At 33.5% G+C, this 12,851-nt stretch overlaps 1 protein-coding gene across 1 annotated transcript; it reads left to right on the plus strand.

Annotated features, from left to right (window-relative positions):
- The first annotated feature begins 4,571 nt into the window (after positions 1-4,571).
- Positions 4,572-10,293, plus strand: LOC116007236 (RNA polymerase sigma factor sigC-like). Its single transcript, XM_031247861.1, has 7 exons — positions 4,572-4,824; positions 6,329-6,480; positions 6,590-7,156; positions 7,246-7,476; positions 9,244-9,384; positions 9,492-9,692; positions 9,835-10,293. Exons 1-7 carry the CDS (start codon positions 4,731-4,733, stop codon positions 10,114-10,116), a joined length of 1,668 nt encoding a protein of 555 aa, XP_031103721.1. The 5' UTR covers positions 4,572-4,730; the 3' UTR covers positions 10,117-10,293.
- The last annotated feature ends 2,558 nt before the right edge of the window (positions 10,294-12,851 follow it).

The following is a 12,851-nucleotide window of genomic DNA, read 5'->3' on the forward strand; positions in this document are numbered from 1 at the left end:
TAGAATTAAAAATTTTAAAAATTAAAATTAAAAATTTGATTCCAAAACTGGATGTGGAACCTTTATACAAAATTTCGATATCAATTAGACTAATTTTGGTCAAAGTACATATCAGGTCCCTATACTATATTGTTTTGTTTAATTTAGTCCATGTACCTCAATTTTGATTAATTTAATCCCTATACTTTAAGATTTATAACAATTAAGGACAATACTTAACACCATTTATTTTTTCCATTAAGTCTGTCCACGTATCGTTGAAATTGCCATGTCAAATTTTGGCAAATTATTGCATAGACCATGGTCCACACAGTTGTGTGGACCAAAAATAAAAAGTACATTATTTTTTTATTGAAGGTACATTATTTTTGTACTGAAGGTACATTATCAAGTAATGTACCTTCAATACAAAATAATGTACCTATAGTACAAAAATAATGTACCTTCAATACAAAAATAATGTACTTTTTATTTTTGGTCCACACAACTGTGTGGACCATGGTCCATGCAATAATGATTGTCATATTTTGTGATGGGACCATGGTCCATGCAATAATGATTGTCATATTTTGTGATGGGGCATAAAACTAAAAATTTCGGACAAAAACAAAGTAAGGTTTCAAATCCAACCATGGGCATACCACCATATAAACCAAACCATGGGCATACCAGATACCAGTCATACCACCATATAAACCAAACCTTAAAATTAAGGAAAATCAGAAAAACTAAAGTATAATAATGCTCCCAAAATGGGCTATCAAGTGATGGCAAGAACTTGCCCAATTACTGGCATTAAAACCCAATAAAGTAAAGCCCAAATACCAATGAAATAATGTTCAATAACTGGGCTTCAAATAGAATCTCAACCAAAACTCCTCCAAATTTAACAAATTTTATAAAATTTAGGATTTGAAAATACGAAAATTTTTTAATGTCTAGATTGGCTCGATTATTTACGTGAATTAGAATCCAAAATAGCATAAATGAATGAAGGGTAATCGGAGGAACATGTACTCTTAATTTTAATTTAATTGTATGATTTTGAATTTTCGAGGGACTTAATTGTAATTTTTTAAAATTTATTGACTCAATTGTATTTTTACGTGTAGTTCAGTAGTCTATTTAAAAATTATTTAAAAAAGTAATTATAATTTGATTTCTTCCCTTTTTTCAAATAATTTCAAATACAATTTATAAATTGTGTTTTATTAATGTTTTAAACATTTGCCTATAGGTGAGGTGAAGGTTTCTAACACTTAGTATGTCAAAAATGATAGTAAATGGAGATTCAAAGGAATTTAGAGAAGTATATATATGTATAAAACACTAATTAAATCAGTGCATTAATAAAATTTTCAAATATAAAGTAATCTAAATAATACCAATTATATACATTATATTTTTAATAATGTATTTTTTTATATTATATTTTCTTCTTTACAGTACATAATAAAAGGACATTCTAATGTTGTCAACATGTACCTTTTTCACATTTAGTAGAAGAAGAACTAGCAAGCCAGAAAGACCTAATGATAACTATTGAACAGATTCGTGAAAACAAAAAGGTGATGACACACATTAGTCTTCTTATTTTTTTTTTTTTTTTTTTTTTTTAAAGTTCAATTCTTGTTTCTATATCTTTCTAAAATTACAACAATTTTACAAGTTGAAATTTTATGGGTTTATGCAAATATTGTTGCGATGGAAACAGTAGATGATTGGTGCTACCTCCCATGCAAGATTTTAAGATGTCTTCTAAACATTGTCCCATGACCTACATGTTTTTATGATAAAATTTTTTTTTTAAAATGAATGGTGTTGAAAACAATTCCTACCGTGAAGCTTGCTATGTCTTAGGATTGTTGCAAGATGATAAAGAATACATTGACGATATTGTTGAGCAACTCATTTTGCCTCTTCTCAATCTTTAAAGTCTTTTTGCCATATTATTGTCCTCGAATTGTTTAAGTCGTCCTAAAATAGTTTGGAATAAATGTTTGATGTATTTGTTAGACGATATTTTGTATAGACAACGCAACATGCTGCATCATCAAGGTAATTTCAAAAATACCTCTATATATTTATTCAGTTTTAACACACACACATATGTTTTAAATATATTTAAATTTGTGCGCGTTTATTTTTAAATTTGTGCGCATTTATTATTGTTCCGAGTTGGTGTTGACGGGAGAACGAAGATATTATAAATTCTACTCTGTTAGAAATTGTGAAGTTGTTGAACAGTTATGGAAAGAATTTAATGGATTTTCAACCAATGTCATTTCCAAATATTAGAAATCCTTTTTGTTCAATGAATAGATTGATTCAAGATGAATTGTGAAATATCTATAATACTCTAATTGATGTTGCAAATTCAAAAAAAAAAATGTTTTCTTTGTTTATGGATACGGAGGCACGGGAAAGACGTTCGTATGGAGAACTATATATAACTACAACTTAAAGATTGAAGGGAGAAATTATACTCAATGTAGCCTCAAGTGGCATAACATCACTTCTTTTGTCGGGTGGAAGAACTACTTACTCCAAATTTGCTATTCCAATTAGTCCTAATGAGGATTCAACATGTAATATTATAGCAAGAGAGTCAACTTGTTGAGTTGAATATAAAGTGTAAACTTATAATATGGGATGAAGCTCCAATTATACACAAAAATACCTTTTGGAGGAAAAATAGTTGTATTTGGAGGAGATTTTCAACAAATTTTACCGTTAATTTCAAAAGGGAGGAGAGGATATGAAGAGCTAAAGCATTACACTACAATTAATTCTTCTTATATGTGGAGAAATTGTAAAGTGTTAAGGTTGACTAACAAATTAAAAATATGAGACTTCAAAATGTTGTAACCTTGAATATGAAGAGCTAAAGCATTTTTTTGAATGGATTGCTAGCATTGAATATGGAACAATTATAAGTCCAAATGACGAGTGTGCAGTGATAGAAATCCCAGATGATATCTTACTTAAAGGTTCTAATGATCCAATTGCAACAATGGTTGAAAGCACCTATCGGCCCTTTGGGAATGTTGTTATTATTCAAGCTATTAGCAAAATAGAGCTATATTGGCACCAACTCTTGATGTAGTTGATTCAATAAATGAGTATATGATTTCATTGAATTCTGTGCATGCAAAGACATAGTTTAGTTATGACAATACATGCAAATGCTGATTTGTTGGTTGATGTGGATATACGGGAAATTTTAAATGGAATTCGATGTTCTGGTGTGTCAAATCATGAGCTAACTTTAAATGTTGGAACTCTTGTTATATTGTTGAGAAACATAGACTATTCACTTGGATTACGTAACGACACAAGAATGGTGGTTAGAAAGCTTGCAAAATCTTGTTTTGGAAGCAAAGATTGTATCTTGAAGCAATGCAGGACACAAGGTATTGATTCCAAAAATGTCATTAACTCCTTCAAATCCAATATTGTCTTTCAAGTTCCAAATGAGACAATTTCATTTAATTGTCTCATATGCAATGACAATCAAGTGAATTAACACAAATCAATGTCAATCACTTACACGGTTGGCTTAATCTTAAAGAAGCTGGTTTTTAGTCATGGTCAGCTATATCTTACTGTTTCGAGAGTTACAAATCGTAAGAGTTTAAACATTTTGATATGTGATAAGAACAATGAACGAGAGAATTCAACAAGCATGGTATATAATGAAGTATTTCAAAATTTGTAATATGTGATTTAATTGTTCTGTTGTGCAAACCAATTGTGCAACTCAATAAAATAACTTCTATCATTTATATATAAATATATACTCCGTAATCAAAAGCATAATATTATATAATATTTAAAATTTTTAAATTATTATACATCATATAAATATTTTAAAAACCGGGTGAATTACTAGTTTATTTTAATATGAAAATTGTTAGGAAATTATTTTTTCTTCTCGATTATGAAAATAATAATTTTTATTTTATATTAATTATTTAAGATTTAAAAATTTTACTAAGTCTCTTTATTTATTTTAATTTTTGTGTTGGGCATTAATTTAGTCGTACATTATAACTAGTATTTTAATAGAGTGTAATAGTTTGGTTGATCTAAAGGCTAAAATTGTAACTTGTTTTTGAAGATTTAGGCATGTATATTACAAAAATAAGAAGTTAGAAACTAAAAAGATCAATAAAGAACAATTGAATGATTAAAAATGCATTTTAAAAAAAAAAGTAAATTACTCTGTAATAGGCCAAGGACCTTGTAGTCTAGTGGCATCAAACTCTTCCCTTTATACGGGAGGTGGTGGGTTCGAGCCTCAATAGGTTGAGAAAGTAGTTATGAACAGATACTGCCAAATACTGCATTGTAATAGATTTAGTAGTATTCAAAAAAAAAAAAAATTACTCCGTAATAGTTAAAGAAGAAAAAGTGAAAATGTCTATGCTATCAAATATCAATGGACTAAAATGGAAATGATTATTTTGAATATTTCATATTTAAAATAATAAAAATAAAAGCAAAAAAATAATAAAAATTTTATTGATAACATTTTTGCTAAATTTTTGTGGAGGTGGTGAGTGGCCGGAATGTTTGGAAGACAAAAAAAAATGAACTTTGAGAATTGGGATGTGGTAGCAGTGGCTGAGAGCTGACAAGAACCCATACATTAAGTTCTGGGTTTCAATTTCCAATCTTCCCTTTATGGGCACTCTTCTTCTGCTCCTCTCTGAACAAACTCTGAGGATATGGGATTTAGGCTGCACCTGAGATGGGGTCTCTCAACTCACCCCCAAATTTTCTCTTTCAGATCATCATCTTCTTGGCCTTCTTCAACTTCATGTGAGTTACATCACCTCTGTCTCACTACAATTTACCAGAAACTTGTTGTATTGAATCTTGCATATGTACTGTTTGATTATATTCCTTGTCAAAGCTGTGTTGAGTGCACAATTATAAGTACCAAAAGTGAAAATTTTTGTTGGGTGGAGCTGAGGGCTTCTTGCTGTTTGATAAATTCAGTGGTGAGGCAAAGTTGTTTATATGATTGTGTATTAGATAATCAAGGATAGTGATACGATTTGCAGCTAAGAGCCTAAGAGGCAAGAATGGCACTTGCCCAGTCTATAGTTGGCTTTAATTGGTTGCCAGTTATGTTTTAAGGCTTCATCAGCCATCTGCTCTGTCTATGGTGTTAAACTGATTTTCTTTTAGGAATTCAGTAAGATCAAAGATTGTGCCCAGTTGCTCACAACACACACACACACACAAAAAGAAAGGTTAAAGATAGGACGGGTCGGTAGGGACTGTGGAGGATGATATAAGCACCCCTATCAAAGTGTGATATGTGCATTGAAGGAAATGCCCCATTTATAAACTGTGAAACGAAACTGTTCCCGTAGAATTTACTGATAGAAAGTGGGTACAATCGTCAAGTCACGGGGAGAGTGTTCATAAAGCTACTAGGCATGGTACCCTCTAGTCCAAAGAAATGGAGTTCATAAATCCTCATTCTTATACCAAATGTTAAATTAGCACTTATAGATTGATGGTGATGTTGGTTTAACAAGCGGCTATTATCATACCCACTACGGCATTCTTTTGTGTAATCTTCAATCTATAGTGTGGATAGAAGAGAATCTTACACTATCACCTTCACTTCCAGGTCCAGTTTGTGTAAATAAGCAAAGATAACGATACTTCTTGAACTTCCATTTCTTCTGCTATAGCTCATGGAAGAGTCCAATTGGGTGGCAATTTTTCTTCTATATAACCCCGTATTGAGCAAAGCACTAATTATAGTAATTACACAGGTCGGCTACTAGAGTAAGTTGAAACTGTTATTGGTGCAATGTCTGGAAACGTAAAAAGGTGCTTTGATCTGTGAATAAATTTGACCAATATTTAGGTATGACCCCTTGCATAAGTACTTAGATCACAGTTGTCATTAACTCATAAGGTTAAATAATTGAACAGATCCAATCTCAGAATGTAGTTGGTTTTCCGTAAACAGCTTATCCCATACTTTCAATTAAAAAATATCTTAGCTTATTATTGTATTACTCTGTAAATCACACATTAGAAATACCTGTTTCTGGGAAACCGAGTGTGTCTGTGTCTGTTTCTGATGACTATAAATTTCTGATTGGATTGAACTGGAAATATCATTATGCCCGTAGAATCTCTATTTGCCCATAGTTGGTTTTAACTTTTAAGCCAGCATGTATAGTTCATGCTTTTATTATATAGTTGGTCTACACTGTACATGTTATTTGGTGTTCCCAAGTCGATTTTAGCCTGCTAATTATTCTTTTCTAATAATGACCATTGCCTTCATATTACACAGTAAAGGGAAGGGAGACTTTATATGACTCAGTTGGGACTTCTCCGTCTTTTATGCACTGGGAGAACGAAGCTTCACATACTGATCCTTTCAGAGTGAGGACTTGTTTATCTGACCAACAGCTCCGGGAAAATGACATCTCAGTAACTGCAGAAGTAAAGATTCTCTTCCCATCTTAAATGTATAGTAATGTCTGAATTTTTTACTTTCTCCTTTTAGTCTCCCAGTTTTGCAAATTGAGGCTTCCTCTCTATTTTTGGTCAGATGGAAATTGGCGTAGGATCTCACAGTAGCTTATACGATGTGATCGGAAACAACAGGGAGGTGTTAACCGAGGAGGACAAATTAAAATTCCTTAAATCAAGCAAAGGAAAACAGTTTAGTTTACTTATGAAAAATCTCGATCTTTTGGAAAACATTTTTGCCGATTCATGTGTGGTTGGGCTTGAAAGAGATATTCTGGCACAACTTGAGAGGCTCGGAGCTCTGGAATTATTCAATACTTTTCTCTCGAGGGGGCAAAAATCGTTTCCCTTTTCTGATTTGACAAACACGCCAACTGAGCTTGTTGACGAAACTCAGGAGAACGACCTCCTGAATATTCACATGAATAAGATCGTTGTTACCTCGGGGAAAAAGCAGGAAAGAGAGTTGAGAAGAAGGAAACGGTCCGATACTAATAGTGATGTTTTTACACTACATCTGCAGCCAAAAACATTCAAATTGGACTCAAAATACCCAAATATTTCTTCTGGAAAAACATCACGAAATTTTAGAAATACTAGAGAGAAAATTGCTAGCAGTGAAGCAGAAATGTCAAAGGGTGTTAAGGTTGTTTCCAGTTTTTATCAAGTAAAAAAGTAAATTCTGCTTATCAGGATCGGAAGCTATCTGACAAACACATTCTGTAACAAACACAGGTGGTTGCAGAACTCGAAAGTATCAGGACAATTCTGGAAGAAGAAACCGGCAGAGTAGCTAGTTTTAGTAGCTGGGCAGAAGCTGCTGGACTGAGCCAAAAGGTATTGCAGCAGCGTTTGCATTTTGGCTGGTATTGCAGAGATGAACTTCTTAGAAGTACAAAGTCGTTAATCGTATATCTTGCTAGAAACTACAGAGGACTCGGAGTCTCATTTGAAGATCTAGTTCAGGTCAGTTGACTCTGCATTAAACACATACTGAAGTCCTTGGTTTGCATTCACAACATAGGGGTTTCCTTAAATAATTTTGTAGCTTGGAATTTAGCTTTTATACTATCATCAATTATGATAAGAAATGGGCATTAGGGTTTAATATATGGGGATCCTAAATTGAATTATGGTGAATCTTGGACTGCTGCTATAGGCAAATTATGTGAGATTTGAACTACGAACTAAATTGGATTATGGTGAATCTTGGACTAGGAAGCTACTGAGCATTTTAACATTCTCTCCCTTAAAGAAACGAGTGGTTGGTTGGAAGGAGGGAATTAGGGGGAAAGGAATTGTAATTCTATGGGAAAAGAATAAGGTGAGAATTCAAATTACATTGTTTGGTAGGAAAGAAGTGAATAAAGACTAAAATGCCCTTGTATAATAATAATAATATAATAATAAGAGTTTATTACCGAAATGGTCCCTCGACTATTGCGAAATTACCAATTTCGTCCTCGACAATTTTTTTTTGCCTAATTAAGTCCTCGACTTTGAAAATTTTAACCAATTTGGTCCTCCGTTTATTTTGGTGTTAAACATCCGTTAAATCAGGACCAAATTGGTAATTTTGCTATAGTCAAGGGACCATTTTGGTAATTAATTTTTGACTGAATAAAAGGAGGACCAAAATGGTTACATTTTTCAAAGTTGAGGACTTAACTGGGCAAGAAAAATTGTCGATGACCAAATTGGTAATTTCGCAATAGTCGAGGGACCATTTCGGGAATAAACTCTAATAACAACAAGGGCAAAATAGTAATTCATTGTTGAATTACTAGGGGGCCCTAGGAATTGCAATTCCTGGAGTTTGGTAGGAATGTAATTCCATCCTGCATTCCTACCAAATTAAACTCTTTTTGCCTTAGGAAGCTGGAGACATTTTTTTGGCTTTAGGAAGTTGGACTGAGTAGCCCAAGCTCCTTCTCTCATACTGCCCATTTTCCTTTATGTTCTCAGCTTCAATTGAAGTGCTTGGGATCATTCCACTAAGTTGGTCATCTGAGATTTCCGCCTTTTTCTCCCTTCTCTTCAAGAGTTTGAGATGTTCGCTTCCACTTAAACCAGTGATAATGCCATGCTGTAGTGCCTGTTATTACACATATAACCTCTAATAAGTTGAAGTGTTAAACAATTCTAAACAAGAGTATGAGTATATGAATGACTGTCAACCCTTCATTAAATGCATTCTAAAGCTATTGGTTTACAATCAAAACACAACAGTTCTTTTAAAAATTCTAGCTTTGGACTTTTAGCATCAATACTGTAAATTACAAGAAGAAATTAGCACTGGCTTGCAATATCAACATCCAAATTGATGTGAGGTGCCCACGCATATACCTTAGCACAATTCAAATGGAAAGTGACACAAAGTGAACCGAACATGCTCTAATAATATAAGATTAGGCCAAGGTCACTCAATTGCACTATAATGCACATAGGCCAAACCACACTAAAAGATTGAATCTAATAAATTAGCTAGTCTAACCAATGATCTTATAAACCCATATATTCTCTCTTATATTTTCAATGAAGGACTCTTAACATGTATGACTCATGTTTCCAACTTCAATGGGACCGAGTGACTACTCCCTTCGCTTACTCTTACCATCCATCTCCTTGTAATTGCAAAACAGACTAAGAGTCTGCCATTAAAGTGTCTTCTCAATTATGTCTTTCATGTATGAACTTTTGTCTGCTCATTTCATATTGACCATATGCATGCAGGCTGGCAGTTTCGGTGTCCTACAAGGTGCAGTGAGATTTGACCACACCAGGGGGTACCAATTCTCAACATATGTCCAGTATTGGATAAAGAAATCAATGTCCATGTTGGTAGCACTCCATGCTAGAGGGATTCGCGTTCCTGTATGTGGCTTTACTCCACATGATAATTTCTCGTTTTCTATTTTCGGCACTTTACATGCACATTAAAAAGCTGAATTTCTCTGAACTACGTTGTTTTTTTGTTGCAGTTCACAATAATTAAAGTCATCAATAAAATTCAAAAAGCTAAAAAGGCTCTGAGTAGTCGCCATGGTAAGTTTCCGAGTGAGAGTGAAATTGCCAAGTTCACCGGTCTATCTACCAACAGAATTGTGTTAGCTAGCAAATGTCTGAGAGTTGTGGGGTCGATCGATCAGAAACTGGGATATTTTATGAGTGCCAAATTTGTGGTATGGCTTGAAATTCCAGTTTCGGCTTCTATGGTTTCTTTCGATTTATACTTCAACTTCGCTCATTTGTTAACCTTTGACTTTTTGTCGGAGGTTTAAGGAAAAATTGATTGAAAAATCTATGTCGGCTTCTTCTTTGCAGGAGTGTACAGCGGACAAATCTGTGATCAGTCCAGAAGAAGCTGTTATAAGGCAGCACAAGATTAACAACGTTTATTCTCTTCTAAAAGGCCTGGAGCCCAAGGAGAGGGATATATTAGTCCTTAGATTTGGTCTCGTAAACAACCAGCGCAAGTCACTAGAGGAGATCGGAAGGCTTCACGGCGTAAGCAAAGAATGGATCAGAAGAGTCGAGAACCGAGCCCTCACGAAACTTAGAAACAAAAACTCTCTTCAAGATTTAAGGTATTTTTTACATTTGTAGTTGACAACCATCCATACACCCGTTAAATATGATATTCATGATGTATATCGCAATTTGGATTTTCACCATGTAAGTATTACATAGCATTGAAGTCATTGTGACATTTACACCTGAAAAAATATAGAGACCATTTCTTCTCTGTCAAATCCCCACTGTCAATGATCATTTCTTTTGGTACAAACAAGCATCTTTCATGACTGTTTTGTTGTTTTTTTTTTGTCAGTACTATTGACTCCGTTACAATATAGTATCTGTTCATATATACTTTCTCAACCTATTGAAGCACAAAAAGTCAATGCCCCCAGTGGGGTTCGAACGTGTGAGTTGTGACCTCTCACTTGGGAGAGCCACAGGCCCACAGCTATGTCGTTCGACTACAAGGTTTTTGGCTCTTTCATGACTGTTAATCGCATTTTGTTACACGTGATTTTTTACCACAAGTTTGGCAAGTATGTTGGCATATAGTTTATAGATTTGGTGCACAAGAAGCCTGAACCATTTGGTTGGTGAGAACTGAGAACTTACCTACCAGAAAGGCTCACCTACCTACCCACACTGGTTTAAAGTTGAGAAAACATGGTTTCAGACTTTCAGTGATCCAAGCTTTGGTGCATTCAAAATATTCAATCCTTTTCTGTTCCTTTTTGGGTACAGAGATGGATCTCTTGTAGGCCAACTGTACTACCAATTATAATGCATTTGTGTTGTTCCAATTAGAGTACATGGCATTGATTGTGATGCCCACCCAGTTTTTCCCTCCCTTTTCTGCCCAAAGCCAGGATTTTTTAAAATTTTATTTTTTTTACGGGAAAGCCACAGTTGCTACCTGAAAGTGCGCTCTGGGTGCTATTTTGCTTTATATAATTAGGGTATGCATCCCAAGTATTGAGTATCTATATGACAAACTATATGAGATAAGGGCATCCTTAATTGTTGAAGATTTTGTTTACTTCATATCATCACCAAACTATATTACAACAATAATAATAATAGAGAATTGACAGACAATTGTCCACCACTTTGCTTTACACAACAGATGCATGTAGCAATGCACTACAATAGTCGATTTTTTAGAAAGTTATCTTTAAAAAGTTATATCAATATAAGGCCAATTGCAATGGCCGCAAATTGACTACTATATGGATATATAGGATAGAGATATGAGGTGGAGCCAAGTATCCATCATCTCTATTAGGGGTGTGCAAAAATTCGGTTAACCGTAATTAACCGACCGAATCGATCTTTTACGGTTAACCGTAACCGAACCGAACTTTTCGGTTCGGTGAACGGTTAAAGGATTTCTAAAATTTCGGTTAACGGTTAATTCGGTTCGAAACAGCCGGTTAACCGAATTAACCGAACGGTTAACCGAAAATTTATATATATATATATATATATATATATATATAACATGCCAAATCCCTACTTTGTATTTAAAGAATTTATATATATGAATGGATGGAGCATCCAGGATGTTTGGATTTACTTTGTATTTAAAGAATTTCAAAATTTGATTTAAAACTTCGGTTAATCGGTTAACCGACCGATTAACCGAAAAAAATTTCGGTTCGGTTAATTCGGAAATAGAAACTTCGGTTCGGTTAACGGTTAAAAGGTTTGACAAGTTCGGTTAATTCGGTTCGGTGCTCTGTGACCTCCCACCGTTCACGACAGCCCTTGCTTCTCGCTGCGAACGGCTCCTCGGTGGAGGAGTAGAAGCGCTGGTAACCGAATGAACACCCCTAATCTCTATTACTCTATATTGTGAATTGTGACAAACTATATGAGATTAGGGCATCTATTACACTATATTGTGAATTGTGACAAACTATACGAGATTATGGCATCCTTAATTGTTGAAGGTATTGTTTTATCCATATCATCACTAAACTATATTATGTGTGTATATTTTTAAAGAATAACTAAAAAGAGGGAAATTATTTTTAAAAAAAAAATGACAAACAATTGTCCACATATACAGATCAACTACTAACGTAACAAATATACAATTTTTTTTAAAATCATAATTGTAATTGGATGTGTTTTCTATCTTTCTTTTCAAAATGTTGAATCCCCAACCCCAGAGAGTATCTGGGAGGATGTAAATCATGGTAGCTTAGTTGAACACAGAGACCAGACATTTGCACTCGTGTGACCAACTGAGCTGACCATACACAAATTTGTAATTGAATGAAATTATATCAAATTACTACGGGAGTACAATCTTTTCAAAACGCCAACAACAATAATAATTCATGAAGACAAAAATGGCATAATATAGTGGTCACAATAATAATTTTGGCAACAAATCAATTCAACCACTTAATACAAAGTATTAGTTGTTCATTTTATCTCATTATTTTTTAATGAATGTCGAAAATTTTCATATTTGTTTATAAATAATTAAACTAATAATAAAAACAACAACACTAATAATAACACAACTTACCTATGGTCCAAATCAATTTGGAATTCACTAATTACTACATTATGTTGAGTTTTAAATTCAATTAATATAAAAAAAATTATAATATTGTAATCGAAAAATAAAAGAAGAAAATGTGGTTAAAAAAAAAAGGAAATACAAAATGGAAAAGATAATAGGCAATCTTATGGTTGTAAATTATATTGTCATATCGTACAATTTATCTCATCAATAGTTTTCAATTATTATATTATACATTAAAAATTTGAAGTTGAATGGCTAAATATTAATGCACACATTAAGTATGGTC

The sequence above is a fragment of the Ipomoea triloba genome, chromosome 15 (assembly GCF_003576645.1).
Source record: "Ipomoea triloba cultivar NCNSP0323 chromosome 15, ASM357664v1".
NCBI classification, from domain to species: domain Eukaryota; kingdom Viridiplantae; phylum Streptophyta; class Magnoliopsida; order Solanales; family Convolvulaceae; genus Ipomoea; species Ipomoea triloba.